This window comes from Equus asinus, chromosome 13, assembly GCF_041296235.1.
Source record: "Equus asinus isolate D_3611 breed Donkey chromosome 13, EquAss-T2T_v2, whole genome shotgun sequence".
NCBI lineage: Eukaryota > Metazoa > Chordata > Mammalia > Perissodactyla > Equidae > Equus > Equus asinus.
This window is the reverse complement of record NC_091802.1, coordinates 46,376,257-46,394,870: the sequence shown is the minus strand read 5'-3', so window position 1 is coordinate 46,394,870 and position 18,614 is coordinate 46,376,257. Positions and strand designations below refer to the sequence as shown.

At 38.1% G+C, this 18,614-nt stretch overlaps 1 protein-coding gene across 9 annotated transcripts in view; it reads right to left on the bottom strand.

Annotated features, from left to right (window-relative positions):
- The window catches only part of TANC2 (tetratricopeptide repeat, ankyrin repeat and coiled-coil containing 2), a 389,807-nt gene that overhangs the window by 78,688 nt on the left and 292,505 nt on the right, over window positions 1-18,614 (bottom strand). For all 9 annotated transcript variants that reach the window (XM_044744785.2, XM_044744786.2, XM_044744788.2 and 6 more), the window contains 2 exons: window positions 10,602-10,883; window positions 6,293-6,426 (listed from right to left, as the gene is read on the bottom strand). In XM_044744785.2, the coding sequence (XP_044600720.1) occupies window positions 6,293-6,426; window positions 10,602-10,883 (416 nt within the window). The remainder of the gene's footprint in view (window positions 1-6,292; window positions 6,427-10,601; window positions 10,884-18,614) is intronic.

Here is an 18,614-nt window from a genome sequence, read left to right as displayed (position 1 = left end):
GCTGGGACAACCTACAGATGGGTCATCTAAGTAAGTAACTTAGGAGAGCCAGAGAAGGCTTCTTAGAAGAAGTAATATTTAAGCTGAGATCTGAAGGTTGAGGAGGAGTGAACTGAGGACGGTAGTGTTCCAGGCAGAGGAAAACAGTGCATACAAAGGCCCTCAGGCAAGATACAGCTTTACGCTTTCAAGGAATTGAAATTAATTTTACTGTGGCTAGAGTGTGAGTGAGTGGAGAATGGTGGGAGATAAGACAGAACAGTGGTTTTCAACTGGGGGTGGCTTTGATCCCCAGGGGACATGTGGCAATGTCTGGAGGCATCTTTGGTTATCACAACTATGGGTTGGAGGAGTGCTACTGGGTAGTGAGTAGAGACCAAGGATGCTTCTAAACATCCTACAATAAACAGGACAGCCACACAAACAAAGAATTATCTGGCTCAAAATGTCAATAGTGCTGAGGCTGAGAAACCCTGGGCTAGATTTAAAAAGTAAAGGCCTTTTTATTACAGTTTATGTGATGTTCTAAGAAGGGAGTTTGAATTTCATTCAAGAGAATGAGGAGCATTTACAGGTTTTAAGTAGCAAAAAATAATATATGATTTAGAAAGATTACTCACGCTTCAGTATAAAGAATAGACTACAGTTTATTCATTCATTTAACAAATACTTATGTACCAGGCATTGTGCTAAGAGTGAGGGATACAATGGTGAACAACAATTTAAACACTGACCCATTTTCGTGGAAGAGACAGATTAAAAAAACACTGAAATTGACAAACAAACAAGGTTGTTTCCCATATTCAGCATCCTGAATGTAGATGAAATTTGAGTCTGACTATAAAATTTCAGTATTAATTTTTAGAGGAAAAATGTCCTACACAAATTTTATAAAACATCATCTACACGTTGTTATTTAGTTAGGATCCCATTTCTCCTAAAATGTAAATATTTTCAAAAATAGCCAAGTGCAGCATAAATCAAATCTTAGACTTCATTGCTGTTGTTTTTTTGTTTTTTTCCTCTGTGTATATGTGCGGGTGTGGGTCTCTTAAGGCTCCATATCATGCTCAATGCGCTCCTATTACAGGATTGCTGAAATGGTTACTTTGGGGCTGACAGGTTTAACAGCAGCAGCAATAATTTCAGGAACCATGATCATTTGACATCCCCCTGATTTAGTACAGAACTAGTCTCTTGGCAAGGATGACATTTCTTTTTCTTACATAGATTTCCTTAGAGAAAAAAAAACTTTGCTTTTTGTATCTCTGTGTCACTTGTTAAAATTAGCTGGTTTCTCTAATTAGCTTATTTCAGATATATTAGCTTCTTAGTCTAAGGACTAAGCCAGTGAAAACTTATCTAATGCGACAGGAGCTTCTAGCTGCATGAAGCCCTTTTCTGAAAAAGAATGACTGAAAGGTGCTCCTTTATTATAATTTTCTTGCTTTAAAGCCACATTCAATTATTGATAGATTTTCCAAAAGAATACTAAACAAAAATCCTTCCCATCACACTAGAGGGGCAGCATAGTATAGTGATTAAAAGCATGGGCTCTGGAACCTGCCTGACTCAGTTTAAATCTCAGTTTGTTTATGTACTATTTATCTCAGCAAGTTATTTCACCTCAGAGCCTCTGTTTTCTTATCTGTAAAATGGGGAAAATAACAGGACTCACCTCAGAGGGGTGAATACCAGCTCTGAATCCTAGATCTGCCATTTACTAATAGCGTGACCCTGAAAAAACTAATCATTGAAGCAGTTTACTTATCTGTAAAATGGGGATAATAATGACCACCTCACAGGGTTAAGGTAAGAATGAAGAAACGAAACAATAAATATAAATAGTGCTGAAGTCAACACACATTAAGCCCTCAGTAAATGGAAGCTGGCTTCTTCTTGTCTGGTGAATTCTGCATGTATAACCACTTGGTAGTAACAGATTCGAAGCCTGGAAAAGCTAGAGTTAAACTCACGTATCTAGGAAAGGCCCTTAATGAGATCTCTGTGCCCCTCTCCTGTGATTATACTTCAGAAGAAATATGTAATATTAACTGGGAATATATGTAAGGGACGCCAACCTAGCAAAATCTGTTACTTCAAGTGGAAAGTGTTTCTTGAATAACTAAAATTGTTCTAAAGCAGTGACAAAAACTCTTCAGTGTTCTCAACTAAGTAGCAGCACAGGAAGCAGCAGGAATACTATGAAATACCAATGATAATCACTGTTATATAAGAATTGACACTAAGAACTTTGTCTATCAGATTAAGAGGTTTTTCAAGGACACTTTTAATTCTCATGTATTAGCTTACTTCATCAAAGTACTGATTTGAAAACCTTACTGAGAAGAGAATTTCTGCTTACTGATTTGTTATAGATGAGAAACAAGATTGCTGGCTGCTGCTGCTCTATGCTTCTACAGCACAAACTGTATACCTAAACTGCAATATGTGGCACGATTACTTGGATAATATTCAATTTTAATCTAAGACATCATTTCTTATACAATGTTTAGTACCAATTTAAAAATATCCCATCTCTAGATGCAAACAGATGTTAATTATACTTTACTTAAGGAAGAAATAATCATAAAATTTAAAATATGTTCCTTAAGTGTAAATAATCACTAATTTCCTACTTCCAGTATTTAACATTTTTCCAAATATTGAACATACACATCAATTTTAATCTAAAGGGTCATTTCTTATACAATGTTTAATACAAACTTAAAAATATCCAATGTCTAGGTACAAAAAATATTTATATTTTGCCTAAGGAAGATACAATCATGGAATTTAAAATGTAAGTGTAGTCACTAATTTCCTACTAACAACATATGAAATACTTTTAAAATATTAAACATAAACATCTTGGGACTTTTTCTCTCAATAAGAGACAGACTGAGAAGTGACAATGCGGGGAGACTTAATTCTCTAAGCTCTTTTCAGCATTCATTACCGCGTGACATGTTATATATTTGTTTACTGGCCTTCTCCCACCATGAGAACATGGCTACATAACAGCAGGGGTTGTGTCTGTTTTGTTCACTGCTTTAACTGCAGTCTTGTACTCCAGGCATTCCAAACATACGTTTTAAATGAATGACTGTGATGATGCAAGCTCTTCAGCATTTGTGTATTTCTAAGGTAATATATTCTGATTGTTCTATCTAAGGAGGAGGATGCAGCCAGTTTACAGAGGATTATTTAGGAAAAAACAGAGACGTCTTTTAAAGTTGCACTGAGCAAAGAAGACGAGGGGAATCTCAGACTGTTTTCAGAAGCCCACTGATAAATGAGTGTGCACCAATGAGTGGGGACAATCAAAAACGTAGTTCGGGGAAATATGCTGCTTCTGGCTCTGAGCTGAACTCAATTTCAATAAAGAAATTAGAAGCTGATAATATTTTAGATGACTCCCTGTTTCTCAATACTAATTAACCATGACAAGAGACTTCTTTAAATACTGGAGACAGACATTTTACACTCTATTCTTCTCTGGAAAATCCTCAAAAATAAAAGGAGAAAAAGAAACAGGAATTCAAAATCCATCTATAAGGATATCTAGCTATAATCTCCGATTATAATATATAAAGATGGGAGGTGAATGTAGGATTCATAAATGACTTAACAGAAGAAGGTGAAACAAACACCTGCTGGAGGTAGTAACAAAGCAGGAGAAGCCAAATCATCTGTAAAACCTCAGAGAAGTGTAGGAGTTAGAAGCACCAGGCTCTGTGGAGGGTGGGGGTGAGGAAGAGAGCTGACAACACAGAAATTATTCAAAGTTTATATAAGGAGTAGTTAGATCCCTAGATATCTATCCCCACCCTGCCCAGCCAGGTGACTACCTTCCCCAGCACCCACAGGAAAAATAATTATATTCACTAGACAAAGTAAACTAGAGAGAATCTAGACTTAGGGACACCAGACACAGAGTAGGTAGGGATCAGATGCAGGACTGAAACAAGGGACTTAAGTCAAAGTCTGCATAGTGAACGGTGAAAACTGCCCCTTTCTCCTGCCTAGCTCCAGAATGCTGGTACCCAGAACAGAGACCCTCCAGGGAGGAGATTGGTGGATTCTTTGCTAGAGAAGATGAAGAGCACAATAAAAAAACCTTATGGACCCTGACTTTTGACTATTTCCAACAAAGATGGTGGGTTGTCTTAATGCTCTATAGTTAAGCTCTCTATACACACAAGCTTCCCATGAGTTTTTCAGTACCTAACTATGAAGTAAGAGATAAGAGAATATACTGCATCCATATTGAACAGGATGCTACAGAAAAGAAGGGGACAACTGGGGAAAAGAAACAGCTATTAGAAATTAAGACTATGACAGGCACAAAAATTTTTTTGTGAAAGGACTGGGAAGTAATATTAAGGAAATTCTTAAGGGTGGATTAAAAACCAAAATAGACAAACAAAAGTAAAGAAAACAGGAGAGAAAAGTTAAGAAAACTAGAGTGTCAGTACAGCAAACCTAATTTTTGATTAAAAGAAGTTGTAGAAGAAGAGAAGAGAGGAAATAGTGGTGAGGGAATTATCAATAAACAATACAAAAGCATTTCCCAGAATCAAAGAACATCTCCAGGGCTTGCTAGGTACCAACAGAATAAATGAAAAAAGACCCCAAAACAATAGTGATAAAAAGAAGATCCTAGGGGTTGGCCCAAGGGCATAGTGGTTAAATTCAGGTGCTCCCCTTTGGCAGCCGGGGTTCACAGATTTGGATCCCGGGCACAGACCTATACACTGCTCATCAAGCCATACTGTGGCAATGTCCCACATACAAAATGGAGGAAGATTGGCACAGATGTTAGCTTAGGGACAATCTTCCTCAAGCCAAACAAAAAAAAAAGAGGAAGACTGGCAACAGATCTTAGCTCAGGGACAATCTTCCTCACCAAAAAAAAAAAGAAAGAAAGAAAGAAAGAAAGGAAGGAAGAAGATTCTAAAAGCTTCCGGAGAGAAAAAAGATATATATAAATAATTAGGAATAAGAATAGTACCACATTATTTAATAGCAATATTGAAAGCTCAAGACAATGGAGCAATGCCTTCAAAAGTCTGAGGGAAAATAATTTTTAACCTAGAATTATATTATGTTGAACAAATGGTAACCTATGAGAATAGAATAAAGATGCTTCTAGAAACACTAGGTCTCGAAAAACTTATCTCCTATGTATTATTTCTTAGGAAGCTAGTGAAGGATGTGCTTCACCAAAATGAGGAATAAAATCAAGAAAGAAGATGACATGGGATCAAACACAGAAGAGAACATGGGTTTCCTGGATAACAACCAGGTGGCAAGCCTTGAGAGAGCATCCTAGGTCCAGACTGAGCTCAATGGAGGGTACTAGGATGAATGTCTCCGGGGGGAACAATGTAACTGATGGAAAATTGTACTGAGAAGAATTTTACAAGGCTATTAAGAGTTATGGAATGACAGCCATAGGTGTGAAGAAAAATGAGCAAATTTTAAAATGAGGCATTTCATAACCCCAGGGAAAACAAAATTGCTCAAGAAGGAAATGTTATCCTTGGTTCTGCAGTGTTTGCATATAGTATCAATGCTGAAAATACTACAATATAGATTCAGACAAAAATCATGATATAACTGTACTGAGATATTAGAGGAAGGAAGGAAGATGAAGAGCTAAAATTCTCACCATCCATAATAAGAAGCAATAGATAATGTGTAAAACAGATGAGAAAAGTTATAGCAGTATATGAGTATTGTTTAGGAACATGGAGGTAAAAATCAGAGAAACAGCCCTAAGAGTTGAAGTGACTGCCTTTGGGCAGAGAGTGGGTTGAGGAGAGCAAGCGAATTGCTGGTTTTCATTATAAGTCTTTGAGCATTATTTCATTTTCTAAACTATATGCATATGTTACTTTGATAAAAACAGAGATTTAAAACCCAAACAGATAAAAAAAAAATCACAGTGTAATATAACAGGAAGAGTTTTGAGCTAAGAATGAAAACAAAAAACTGTTGATTACTTATACTGTGATCTTGGGTAAACTGTATAACTTCTTTGAGTCTCAACTTCCTTATCTATTTATTATGGGACTCTGGTTATTTCTAAGGGCCTTTCCAACAATAAGGTTCAGATGCCATAATAATAAAGTATTTTTCTAGGAACAGCAAAGAAAGAAACTTTTCTCCAGGTTCTCATGGTATATCTGTACACATTTTTGTTCACTTTGCCAGGGGTCTCCCTACCTTTGCCCCCTTGATGTTAAAATGGAACTAGCATGCCTGCAACCTGAGAATCCTATTGTACCTGAGAGGCTAGTCTCCGCATAGCCTCCTCCTGCCGCCTGCGCATTTCTGGAGTTCCTGGGCAGCTTCCACTGGTGATGGATGAGTGGGCTGAAGGTGGCTGTGTGAGTGGCAGCTCTCTGTTGGCATCCACATCTGGATTAAAAAGATGAGACAGTTTGCGTCAAATAATCGTAAAACTCTGAATCAAAGAAAGATTGGTTACATTCCATTTGTTCTACGATCCAGCAATTCTACTCCTAGGTATGTACCCAAGAGAAATAAAAACATATATCTATACAAAAACTTGTACACAAATGTTCAGAGAAGCAAAATTCATAATAACCAAAAAGCAGAAACAACCCAAATGACCATCAACTGATGAATGGACAAAATGTGGTATACCCATACAATGAAATACTACTCGACAAAAGAAAGAAATGAGATGTCAATATATGTTATAATATAAATAACCCTTGAGAATATTAGACTCACCCAAAGAAGCCACCTATGATTCTGTTTATATGAAATGCCCAAAATAGGAAAATCCTTAGGGACAAAAGGTAAATTAGTGGTTACCTACAGGTGGAAGTAGGGAATTAGGAGGAGAACAGAGATTGACTGCTAATGGGCATGGGATTTCTTTTAGGGGGAACGAAAATGTTCTAATATTTGATTATGGTGACTGCTGCACAATTGTAAATATACTAAAAAACACTGAATTGAAAATTTAAATGAGTGAAGTTTATGGAATGTGAATTGTAGTTTAAAGCAGTTTTTAAAAAGTTCCATTTGTTCTTGTTATTTAGAAAATGTCTTTCCTACTACTAGAAATTATAGACTATATTTATGAACACAGACCATACTTTAAAAATGGGTACCAAAATAAACAGACTGTTGTTTGATGGACAATAGCTATTAAAGGGGTGGGGGAATAGGGGAAGGTGGCCCCCACTTAACTCTCTATCAGTAGGACTGAACTGAGACTTCTTCCATCCAACTGGTAGAGTAAATTCCCTCGTCACTGGATAGAGTTCTGAATAATTGTAGGAGAGTAAGTGCAGGCTATGGCAGTGAAAAAACCTGAAGAAATGTGTGAGTTGCAGTAAAGTTCAGTCACTGTGTGTCACCGTTTCATTTCTGTTGTTCACTCCTTCTCCCCACTCCATTCCCCTTTATCTGGTATTTGATTTTGTGGGTAATTATTGTCTGATTTCCCTCTGTGTTCTAGCCATTTTCTTTTAGAGATGCCTTCTTTTTTGTTTGGATATCTTTACTTTCTGTTTGGCATTCAGAGAACAGGAGAAATAAAAGTTAATAGGCAGGCAGCAGTCAGTGTGCATAGCAAACTGGCAAAACAGACTTCCGAAACGAGTAGGGTAGGGGTTACTTACTTAACAGCTGTTTAAGGGTTGGCAGCTGTTGGCAAATGTCAAATTCAAATAATAACTACACTGAGACTTTTAGTGATAGGAAAATATAGTCTTCTACTAAACAGAGCTTCCCTAACTACCGCACTGAGTACACTTATAGTTAATGTAATAATGCCTGAATTACACAACAGGTCTATTTTCACAAAATGTTTTTGTTCTTTGTGTGTGTGTGTGTCGCGGGGTGGGTGACGATGGTGGTGGTGGAGACTGACGTGGGAGTCAGGTTGGGAAGGGTTTAGGTGGAAAGCAGGATGACAGACTAGTGCCTGCCTTGACAGCTCTTCTGCACTTTCCCTGGGAAATGACAAGGAGGGGGCGGACTGGGGGCTGAATGTCTGTGGAGGAAGGACAGAACCAGGCAATGCAGTACTGCAGGCTAAACTGCTCACATCTTCCACAGCAGTGCTGCTCAGCAGGGAGGAGGCAGGGGCAGGAGAAAGAACGACACGTGATACAGACATGGAAATTGGGAGCTCTAATAATTTTCCACTTGTTTTCATTATTACTACAACTACATCCTTGGTATCACTGACTCAGGGTTAGGAAAGCCAGTGAAATTCTAAATAAACCTATTCAAGCTTAACGTAAACTAAATTCTGTAAAAAATTAAGCCAATTCTCTATACAGACATCATTCTTACTCATTAATGAAAAAAATCCTGCTACTGCTAGTAACATTTCCAGTGCTGGCTCATATAGTGACAGAGCTATACTGAAAAATAACTTGCACTATATCAGTCACTTATTCTTGATCCTTTTTAAGGACTAGTGGTTTGGTAAAGATGGCAGAGGTAGACTGTAATTTGGACCTCAACAGATTACAACAAAATGTTATTTTGTCCAAGGCAACTGCTGGTTCTCTGTAATTCTGATAAGTGCATAACTACACACTCTAGCTCCTCTGACACCTTTTTCAAGTTTTGAAAGTTAACTATCAGGCCAAATCTACAGTCTCAACATATGGACGTTTCCTCACGAATGAGAGTATCTAGGTATTTTCAGAGTTTCTCTGGAGATAAAAGGCAATGTATGTTAGAGAATAACTTAATGAAATACCTTTAAAAAACCCTGTGCTTTGGAGAGCACATGGGCTGTTTTCTATTAACTGTTGTTCTCCCAGGCTCAGAGGGGGGGCCTCTAGGTACCTTTGCTTTCTGAGAAAGCAGTTCTTCTTACCCTTGGGATTTATCCTCTGTCATGCATGATTCTACCATTCTGTTGTCTGCAACAGTGATATACAGACAAGCCAGAGAGACTAATAGCTATCTGGTTTTCTTTCTGACACACTCAAATAGTTAACCTCTTGGATTACTCAGATAAGAAGTAGTTTGGTGTGATATATAAGCACTCAAAGGAAAATACTGGAATAGGTGTAGAAAATTACTTTCAACCATGAAGGTGTTCTTAGAATCATAGAATTTTAAGCACAGAAACAAATTTTAAAGATCACCTAGTCCCACTTCCTCATTTTACAGATGAGAAAAGAGGTTTAAAGACAATGTAAAATTCTCAAGGTTACAAAGTATAGTTAGTTTGAGTGTTGGGGCTCAAACTCTGGGCTCTCGACTCCCATAACACTATGCCAATATACTTCTGAAAAGCTTCATGTAGAAACTAAGCATGATACTGCTCTTAAGAAAAGAATTCTTTCATACCAATTCTTACCATATCCTGATAAACAGGGACTCTTGATTCAACCAATTTTCTTTCTAGATACTAATTCTTCTTCTACATGTTATATATGCATAAGTTTACCAGAAGCAGTCTGCCTACCTAATGACATGAGATTACCAATTAATTTCAACAAGAAGCCAGGGTGTTCACTGAGTTTCTGTTGAGTTTCTAGCACTGTGCTGAACTCTGTAACTACTATGATCTCAAACAACTCATTTCTAGCGGGTGCTATCTGAAAATGTGTGGTGAGCTGGATTACTGATTTGGACTAGCAGAGCAATAGTTTCTGTTTTTTTGTTTTCTTATAACTAACACAAGCCAGGTAGACTGGTTTTATACATAGTGCACATAGGAAGAACATCTATACAGTTCCTTTTATCTCTTTACTCAAGTGAGTTTTTCCAATAAGGAGAGGCAGTATAGCACAATGGATAAGAGAATGGCCTCTAAAGCCAGACTGCGTAGGCTCAAATTCTAGTTTCACCCTTGACTGACTATGAAACTTGGGGGGCTTACTTAACCTTTCTGGGCCTCAGATCACTTATTTGTGAAATGAAGATAAAGGGAACTACCTCACTGAGTTGACAAGAGGATTGGATAAATTAATGTTTGCTAAGCTTTTAGAGATTGCCTGGTACTAAGGACCATGAGTATTTTAAAAATATATAAACAAGGTCCTGGTGGTGATCATTAAGCTGTGCCCTGCCAGTGATGAAAGAAGCACGAATATATATGAAATCTCAGGATCTTTTTTACAAGGAATCAGGAGAAACCCTTCAAGGACACAATGAAGTTCAAGCCTAAGCAGTACAATACTGACATCAATAGCAAGGAAATGAAGGCCTCAAACAGACTGTGATGGCATGTAACAAGAAGACATGGGTACAGACTGAGCAAAAGCTAACAGTGATGGATGCAAACAGCTTTTATAAGCAACTGTAGTAGTCATTATCCAAAAGACAGACTAGACAGTCAGCCAGTAGGAAAGAGGAATAAATTTATTCTGAGAGAAAGGTTTTTTCAGTTACACTTACGTGATTGTTGGATATGTGCGTTAAATATAAACAGAGTATTACATTCTTTCCCTCAACTCTGAATTAATGGTCCTCACATGCAAGTCAAGTTTTGTAGATAAGGAAATAAAAGGACATGAAACTTAACATAAATACAACAGAAGAAATTTCAGAGCAACGAAGCAGGGAGTTCTTCAAAAAGGAATACGTACGTTTTGGGGAGGCATGGGGGCTGTCTGAGGCAATCTGTCTCATCCGGGTACCATGGCAGCTGAGGGCCACCAGTCTGGAGATGATGGCAGTTTTGCCGAACCCAATGTTTCCCACAATCACTACTCCTTGGTTCACGCTGGCATTGGAACTTTGAAGTTGAGCATCTATTTCGTGGAAAACCCAATCCCGGCCAACAAACACTGACTCTGTAGTGATGCTGGGCACTTCAAAGAGCAGAGGCTTCAGGGAGATATCTGGAGGCCTGTAAGGCGCAAAGCGAACTGGAAGGAATAATGAGAGAACACAGAGCTTAGACCAAACCATCAACATCGAGAGAAACAAAGAAAAAAAGCAGTGTGGTTTAGGAGACTATTAGAGTTACAGTATGATGGTATTCTGGGTTATTCAGAAAATAACAAACCTCTAAATTTTGGTTCTACACAGATAAACAATGGCAGGTGAGCTAGAGTCATTTGATACTCTAGTTGGCAGGACACAAACACTGTTAAAACAGTAAGGATTTATGGAACAGTCAGAAAGTCAGGGTGATAGTCAAAGTTATTAAACAACGGGCAAGGCCTGGGCACCAGTAATCAGGATGAATGGAAAGTAGTAAAGAAATAAGGTCTTTAAAGCCTCCTTCCATGCCTGGGGATCACTTTTTAACTGTTGGATTGTGGGGAGATGTAGGGTTAGAGTTCCTGGGAGAGAGACCAGGCTGTGGTGGGGTATCCAGATTGCTTACAGCATGAGCTCTTTACCAACCATTAAGGATGTACTTCAACATTTAACAACCAACATGGCCATACTAGTACATATCAGTTGAAAAGCAGTCCTTTAGAAAGCAAAGAGGACTTGTCTGTTTGACAATATCAATGAAAACAGTAATTTCTTTAAGTTCATGATGGTATTTTTCTCTTATCTAGTAGGTATATTATTAGGGGAAGTAAAGCCTCTACGAGCTCTGATGGTTTAAAGGGTCTTCAACATGTTAAGCAGCCAAGGAAGCAGAAACCAAACTTTCACCTAATGTCTTTGTACCTGTACTGCTTGTAAAATCAAACAAAACAAAGATATTTGGCTTATACATATATGTCCAACTTTTAGGGAAATAAACAGTAAAATTTAGCAATGCCACTTTTACTTCAAAATCTCACTTCTGAGAATTTATTCTAAGGAAATAATTCAAAAGAAACAAACATACATACACACACAAAGTTATTTGCAGCATGTATAGTGTTAGTGAGGATGATTGAATATACTAAGGCACACCTACCAAAGATTTTATGGCCATTAAAATACAAAATATTGAAGATTTTGCAGAATCATGGAAATACGGAAATATTTATGATATTAAATTTAACAAAATAAGACACAAAACAGAATGTATATTATGATTACAACTTAAAGTATATGCATATAGAAGGTAATATGCAAAAATAAAAGTGAAGAGATGACATGATTGGTGATATTTTTAATTACAATCATTTAAAAGGATTTTTCAATATGAATTTTAGCTATATCAAAAAACTTAAAAATAAATTGTTTATTTTACCCAAAGACAAAAGAAGAAAATATTTCATCAAGATCATTGATTCTTCTCTCATGGAATAATCACTGTCCAACCCAACAATTAACTAAACTACATCAGTTAACTGAAACAAACATCTATATTCTCAGTATTTTTTTCCCCACAATTATTGTGCATACATTTTTTAAAAATAAAGAAAAGTATATTTAGTTTAGAATTTAAATTATTTTAGCTATCATAGAATGATTGAAAAAATATATAAAACATATATGAAATAGGGGCTGGCCCCGTGGCCGAGTGGTTAAGTTCGCGCGCTCCGCTGCAGGCGGCCCAGTGTTTCGTTGGTTCGAATCCTGGGCGCGGACATGGCACTGCTCGTCGAGCCACGCTGGGACAGCGTCCCACATGCCACAACTGGAAGGACCCACAACAGAGAATATACAGCTATGTACCGGGGGGCTTTGGGGAGAAAAAAAAGGAAAAAAATAAAATCTTTAAAACATATATGAAATAGGCTACTTCTGTCAGGACAGTCTGAATGCCAGGCTGAGCAGGTGGTTTGCACTTCCTTTGCTGACCCATTTCAGTGGATCTAACGCTAGTGTAGGATCACTGGAGAAGGAAGAGTCAGACTGGTGACACCTAGGAGACTCCTCACCGCAACGGTGCTGGCAAGATGCGAGGAAAGCCTGAACCAGGGAGAACGGAAAGAGTGGAGGTATGTACGAGACCTGTCAAAAGATTAGATGTGGTGGGATAGCGACAGGAAGGAGTCCAAGATTTTTCCAAAGTTTCAAGTCTAAGGTATTAAGGAGCTGAGGAGCAATGAAATCTCAATACATCAAGAAGAGATTTACTGTTGGACAGAAACAGTTTTCCTGCTTTCTTTCTGTAGGCTTCCCCCCAAATAGGAATTAGGGACAAAGCCCCAACATCTGGAGGCAAAGGATTAAATTTTTGGATACATCAGAGGTATGCTCAAATTTAAATTTCAACTGAGGCAAACAAAATGATCCACTCAGTTAATTTCTATACAAAAGTCAAAGAGCCATACCAATATTCTCCTGTGATCATATGAACGATTTAATTTTCTCCAGATCAGGAAAGCTACTGTTCTATACTCATTCAAGGCCTCAACTCCGGCTTTGAATTCTATAGAGCATCAAAACTGGACAGAAATCTCCTGTTTCCTATGTTTTATGTAGGCAACTGAGATGAGGAATATGTGTAGAATAGACGTCTGAATGTCCTAGACAAGTTGGCTGATAATTATTTTTACATTAGATAAAGAACAAAGAAACTTATACGAGTTTCTCTAAGCACATCCTCACACAGGAAAGGGCAGTCACCTGAGAGGAGTAAGGAGCTCACAAGATAAGCACTAACAAAGCAGAGGCAGTAAAAAAGAAAGGGACCTATCTTTTCACCTACTATTCCTATGGTAGCCCTCGCTTAGAATGGAATGACCAGTGCCTGTCTGTCTGATGACAGAAAGGGCCGCTGTAACACACCTTTACATCAAATTCTCCAGGGCCAGCCAGGTGGCTCAGCGGTTAAGTGTGCATGTTCCACTTCGGCGGCCTGGGGTTCGCCGGTTTGCATCCCAGGTGTGGACATGACACCACTTGCCAAGCCATGCTGTGGTAGGTGTCCCACATATAAAGGAGAGGAAGATGGGCACAGATGTTAGCTCAGGGCCAGTCTTCCTCAGCAAAAAGAGGAGATTTGGCAGCAGATGTTAGCTGAGGGCTCAAAAAAAAAAAAAAAATAACCCTCCAGTAGTTCCCCACTGTATTAAAATAAAATCAAAACTCCTGTCCACGGCCCTCTAGGCTCTGGATGATCTGGTCCCTGATTACCACTGCTTCCTCATCTCGTATCACTTCCCTGTCACTCTATGCCCCAGCTATGCTGGTCTTTTCATTTCTTTCCCAACTGCTATTTTTTTTTTAAAGATTTTATTTTGCCTTTTTCTCCTCAAAGCCCCCTGGTACATAGTTGCATATTTTTAGTTGTGGGTCCTTCTAGTTGTGGCATGTGGGATGCCGCCTCAGCATGGCTTGATGAGCGGTGCCATGTCTGTGCCCAGGATCTGATCCAGTGAAACCCTGGGCTGCCAAAGCTGAGTGTGCCAACTCAACCACTCAGCCACGGGGCTGGCCCCCCACCTGCTATTTTGACTAATTGTGATGCTCTTTCCTTGCCTGTTCACATGGGAGTCTCTTTCTCATTATTAGGTTTCAGCTTAAATATTATTTTCTCAGAGAGACTTCCCCTGATCTTTTAAAGTTGGTTTCCTTATCCCCCATTATTTCTTTTTAGTGGGCTATTTGTTTCTCTCAGAGAATTTATCAAAAATAGTAATTCCTGTATTTATTTTCTTCTCACACAGCACATTCTGGCACAACGTTATTTATTCTTTTTTTTTTCTTGTTTATTCTTGTCTCCTTAACTAGAACTCTATGAAGGCAGAAACCATCACTGTATCACCAGCATACCGTCTGGGATAGGAAAGGCTCAATAAATACTTGTTGAATGAATGACTATTATGGAAGGAAATAAGAGTTTTATTAAAAGAACTTTTATGATTTAGGAGAGGGGAAAAGTGAAAGAAGTGTTTTGTCATTTTATCAGAGCCCACATACATCTCAAGATTATAATTAAAATGAAAGTTCCTGCTATTTAGTCAAAAATTACCTGCCTTAGCAATCCCAGTCTGTCTCCAAGTCTTGTGAATTTTGTTCTTAGAAAGATCTCTGATCAGTGGCCTTTGCTGACTCCCAAATGCTTCCATCCTAGCGCAGGCTTCTTCTGTTACCCTTCTGACTTCCTATCTTGCTTCCCTAACTTCACCTCCTGCCTCAGATCCTCCATTTAACATATTTTATCAGACCAATTCTTTATTACTAAGATTGCATCATGTCGTTTCCCTTTTAAAATCTCCAACGGCCAAGTTTTCTGCTGTTTCAGATCTGAGTTGCTCAGCAGATTTTCAAGGTTCTCTGTAACATAATTCAACTCTATCATCTCCGTTCCTCACAACTCACCTTGGAATGCCATCTGAGGTAGACTAGTCAGTCTCCTCAGAGAACCTTGATAAACTCTCCTCTATTCCTTGTGCCTTAGGGCAGGTTGTCCTTCTTACCTGAAATGCCTCTTTTCTTCTATTCAAACCCCGTCTACGCGTCATGATCCAGGTTAATTTTCATATTCTCTACAATATCCTCCCTAATTGAGTCCTCATTCATTTTCCTGTTCCAAAACTAAGTTCATACTGTACAATTTAGTGCTTAGTTATATGCTGATTTATACTGTTCATTAACATTTTAAATCTTATTTTTTCAACCAGATCATAAATTCTTTGAAGGGAAGGATAATGTCTACCACATTTTAAAGCATAGGCTAGGGGTGAGAAAGAAGGAAAATCATATTATTGAGTACCTTCTATGTTTCTGGCATGGTGTAGGTTTTTATAGAAATTCTCACAAAAATTCTTTTTTTTGTTTTTATTGAGGTGAAATTCACACAACATAAAATTAAGCATTTTAAAGTGTACAATTTAGTGGCATTTAGTACACTCACACTGTTGTGCAACCACCATCTCTATCTAGTTCCAAAACATTTTCATGACTTCAAAAGAAAACTCTAGGGGCTGGCCCCGTGGCTGAGTGGTTAAGTTCCCCAGCTCCACTTTAGCGGCCCAGGGTTCCGCCGGTTCGGATCCTGGGGGAGGACATGGCACCACTCACCAGGCTATGCTGAGGTGGCATCCCACATGCCACAACTAGAAGCACCCACAACTAAAAATACACAACTATGTAGCCGGGGGCTTTGGGGAGAAAAAGGAAAAATAAAATCTTTAAAAAAAAAAAAAAGAAAACTCTATACTCACTAATCAAGTCATTCGCCACTCCTCTCTCCCCCAATCCCTGACAAACAACAATCTGCTTTCTGTCTCTATAGATTTACTTATTTGAATATTTCACATACAATATGTGGCATTTTGTATCTGACTTCTCTTCCCTAGCATATTTCAAGGTTAGTCGATGTTGTAGCTTGTATCAGTACTTCATTCCTTTTTATGGCTGAATAACACACACTGCATGTATATATCACAATTTGCTTATCCATTCATCCATTGATAGACATTTGGGTTGTTTCCACATTTTGGCTATTCTGAATGGTGCTGCTACAAGTATTTGTGTACAAGTATTTGAGGACTTGCTTTCAATCCTTTTGGGTATACACTTAGGAATGGAATTTCTATGTCATACAGCAATTCTATGTTTAACTTTTTTTCTTTTTTTTAAAGATTGGCACCTGAGCTAACAACTGTTGCCAATCTTCTTCTTTTCTTCTTCCTTTCTGCTTTTTTCTCCCCAAATCCCCCCAGGACATAGTTGTATATTTTAGTTGTGGGTCCTTGTAGTTGTGGCATGTGGGACGCTGCCTCAGTGTGGCCTGACGAGTGGTGCCATGTCTGCACCCTGGCTCCAAACCAGCAAAACCCTGGGCCACTGCAGCGGAGCACGTGAACTTAACCACTCGGCCACAGGGCTGGCCCCTATGTTTAACCTTTTAAGGAAGCACTAAACTGTTTTCCATAGTTGCTGCACCATTTTACATTCCCATGAGCAATACACAAAAGTTCCTATTTCTCTACATCCTCACCAACACTTGCTATTTTTTGTTTTTGTTTTTATTATAGCCATCCTAATGGTTGTGAAATGGTATCTCATTGTGGTTTTAATTTGCATTCCCAAATGACTAATGATGTTGAATATATTTTCATGTGCTTGTTGGCCATTTGTCCATCTTCTTTGGAAAAATGCCTGTTCAAGTCCTTCACTCATTTTTTAATTGGGTTGTCTTTTTGTTGTTGAGTTGTAGTTCTTTATATGTTCTGGATACTAGACTCTCACTAGATACGCATATTTGCAAATTTTCTTTCATTCTGTAGATGTTTTTTCACTTTCTTGATAATGTACTTTGATGCACAAAAGTTTTTAATTTTGATTAAGTCCAAATTACCTAATTTAATTGTTGGTATTGCTTGTAGCTTTTGGTATCATATCTAAGATCCCTTGTCCAATCCAAGGTCATGAGGATTTCTATGTTTTCTTCTAAGAGTCTTACACTTTTAGCTCTTATATTTAGGTTAGGTAGTGATCCATTTTGAGTTAAGTTTTGTATATAGTGTGAGGTAGGGGTTCAACTTTATTCTTTTGCATGTAGATATCCAGTTCTCCCAGTATCATTTGTTGAAAAGACTATTCTTTCTCCACTGAATTGACTTGGCGCTCTTGTTGAAAGCAAAGAGCCATAGATGTATGGGTTTATTTCCGAACTCTCAATTGTATTATATTAGTCTATATGTATATTCTTATGCTAGTATCACAGTGCTCTGATTACTGTAGCTTTGTGGTAAGTTTTGAAATCAGGAAGTGTGAATCTTCCAATATTTTCTTCTTTTTCAAGATTGTTTTGGTTATTCAGGACCCCTTGTAATTCTATATGAATTTAAGAATTGGCTTTTCCATTTCTGCTAAAAAGGCTGCTGGAATTTTGACTGGGATTGTGCTGAACCTAGAGAATGCTTTGGGTAGTATTGACATCTTAACAATATTCAGCAATAATATAGATGGTGTACAGCAATACAACTGATTTTGGGGGGCTAATATCATACTCTGCAACTTTGCTGAATTTGTTCTCTCTCTTTTTCTTCTCCTCTGGCACTTGTATACTGTGTGTGTTGGTAAACTTAATGATGTTCCACAGGTCTTTTAGGCTCTGTTAATTTTCCTATATTCTTTTTTCTTTCTCCTTCTCAGATTGGATAATTTTAACAGTCCTATCTTCAAATTTACTGATTATTTCTTCTGCTTGCTCAAATATGGTATTAACTCCTCTGGTGAAGTTTTTATTTTAGCTATTGTACTTTTCAGCTCCAGAATTTCTATTTGGTTCCTTTTTATAATTTCTCTCTTTGTTGGTATACTCTATTCATGCATATATTGTTCTCTTGGTATCCTTTAGCTTTTTGCCCATGGTTTCCTTTAGCCATTTGAGCAAATTTAAGACAGCTAATTGAGGGGTCTGCTCTGGGGCTGAGTGGTCAACTTTGTGTGCTCCACTTCAGCAGCTCAGGGTTTCGCCGGTTTGGATCCTGGGAATGAACATGGCACTGCTCATCAGGCCATGCTGAAGTGGTGTCCCACACAGCACAACCAGAAGCACTCACAACTAGAATATACAACTTACTGGGGGACTTTGGGGAGAAGAAGAAAAAAAAAAGATTGGTAACAGTTGTTAGCTCGGGTGCCAATCTTTAAAAAAATAAAAAAGACAGCTAATTTAAAGTCTTTGTCTATTAAGTCCAATGTCTTGGCTTCCTCAGGGATGGTGTCTGTCAATTTAGTTATTTTAGCTGAATAGGCCATACTTTCTTGTTTTCTTTGTATGCCTTGTAATTTGTTAAAGT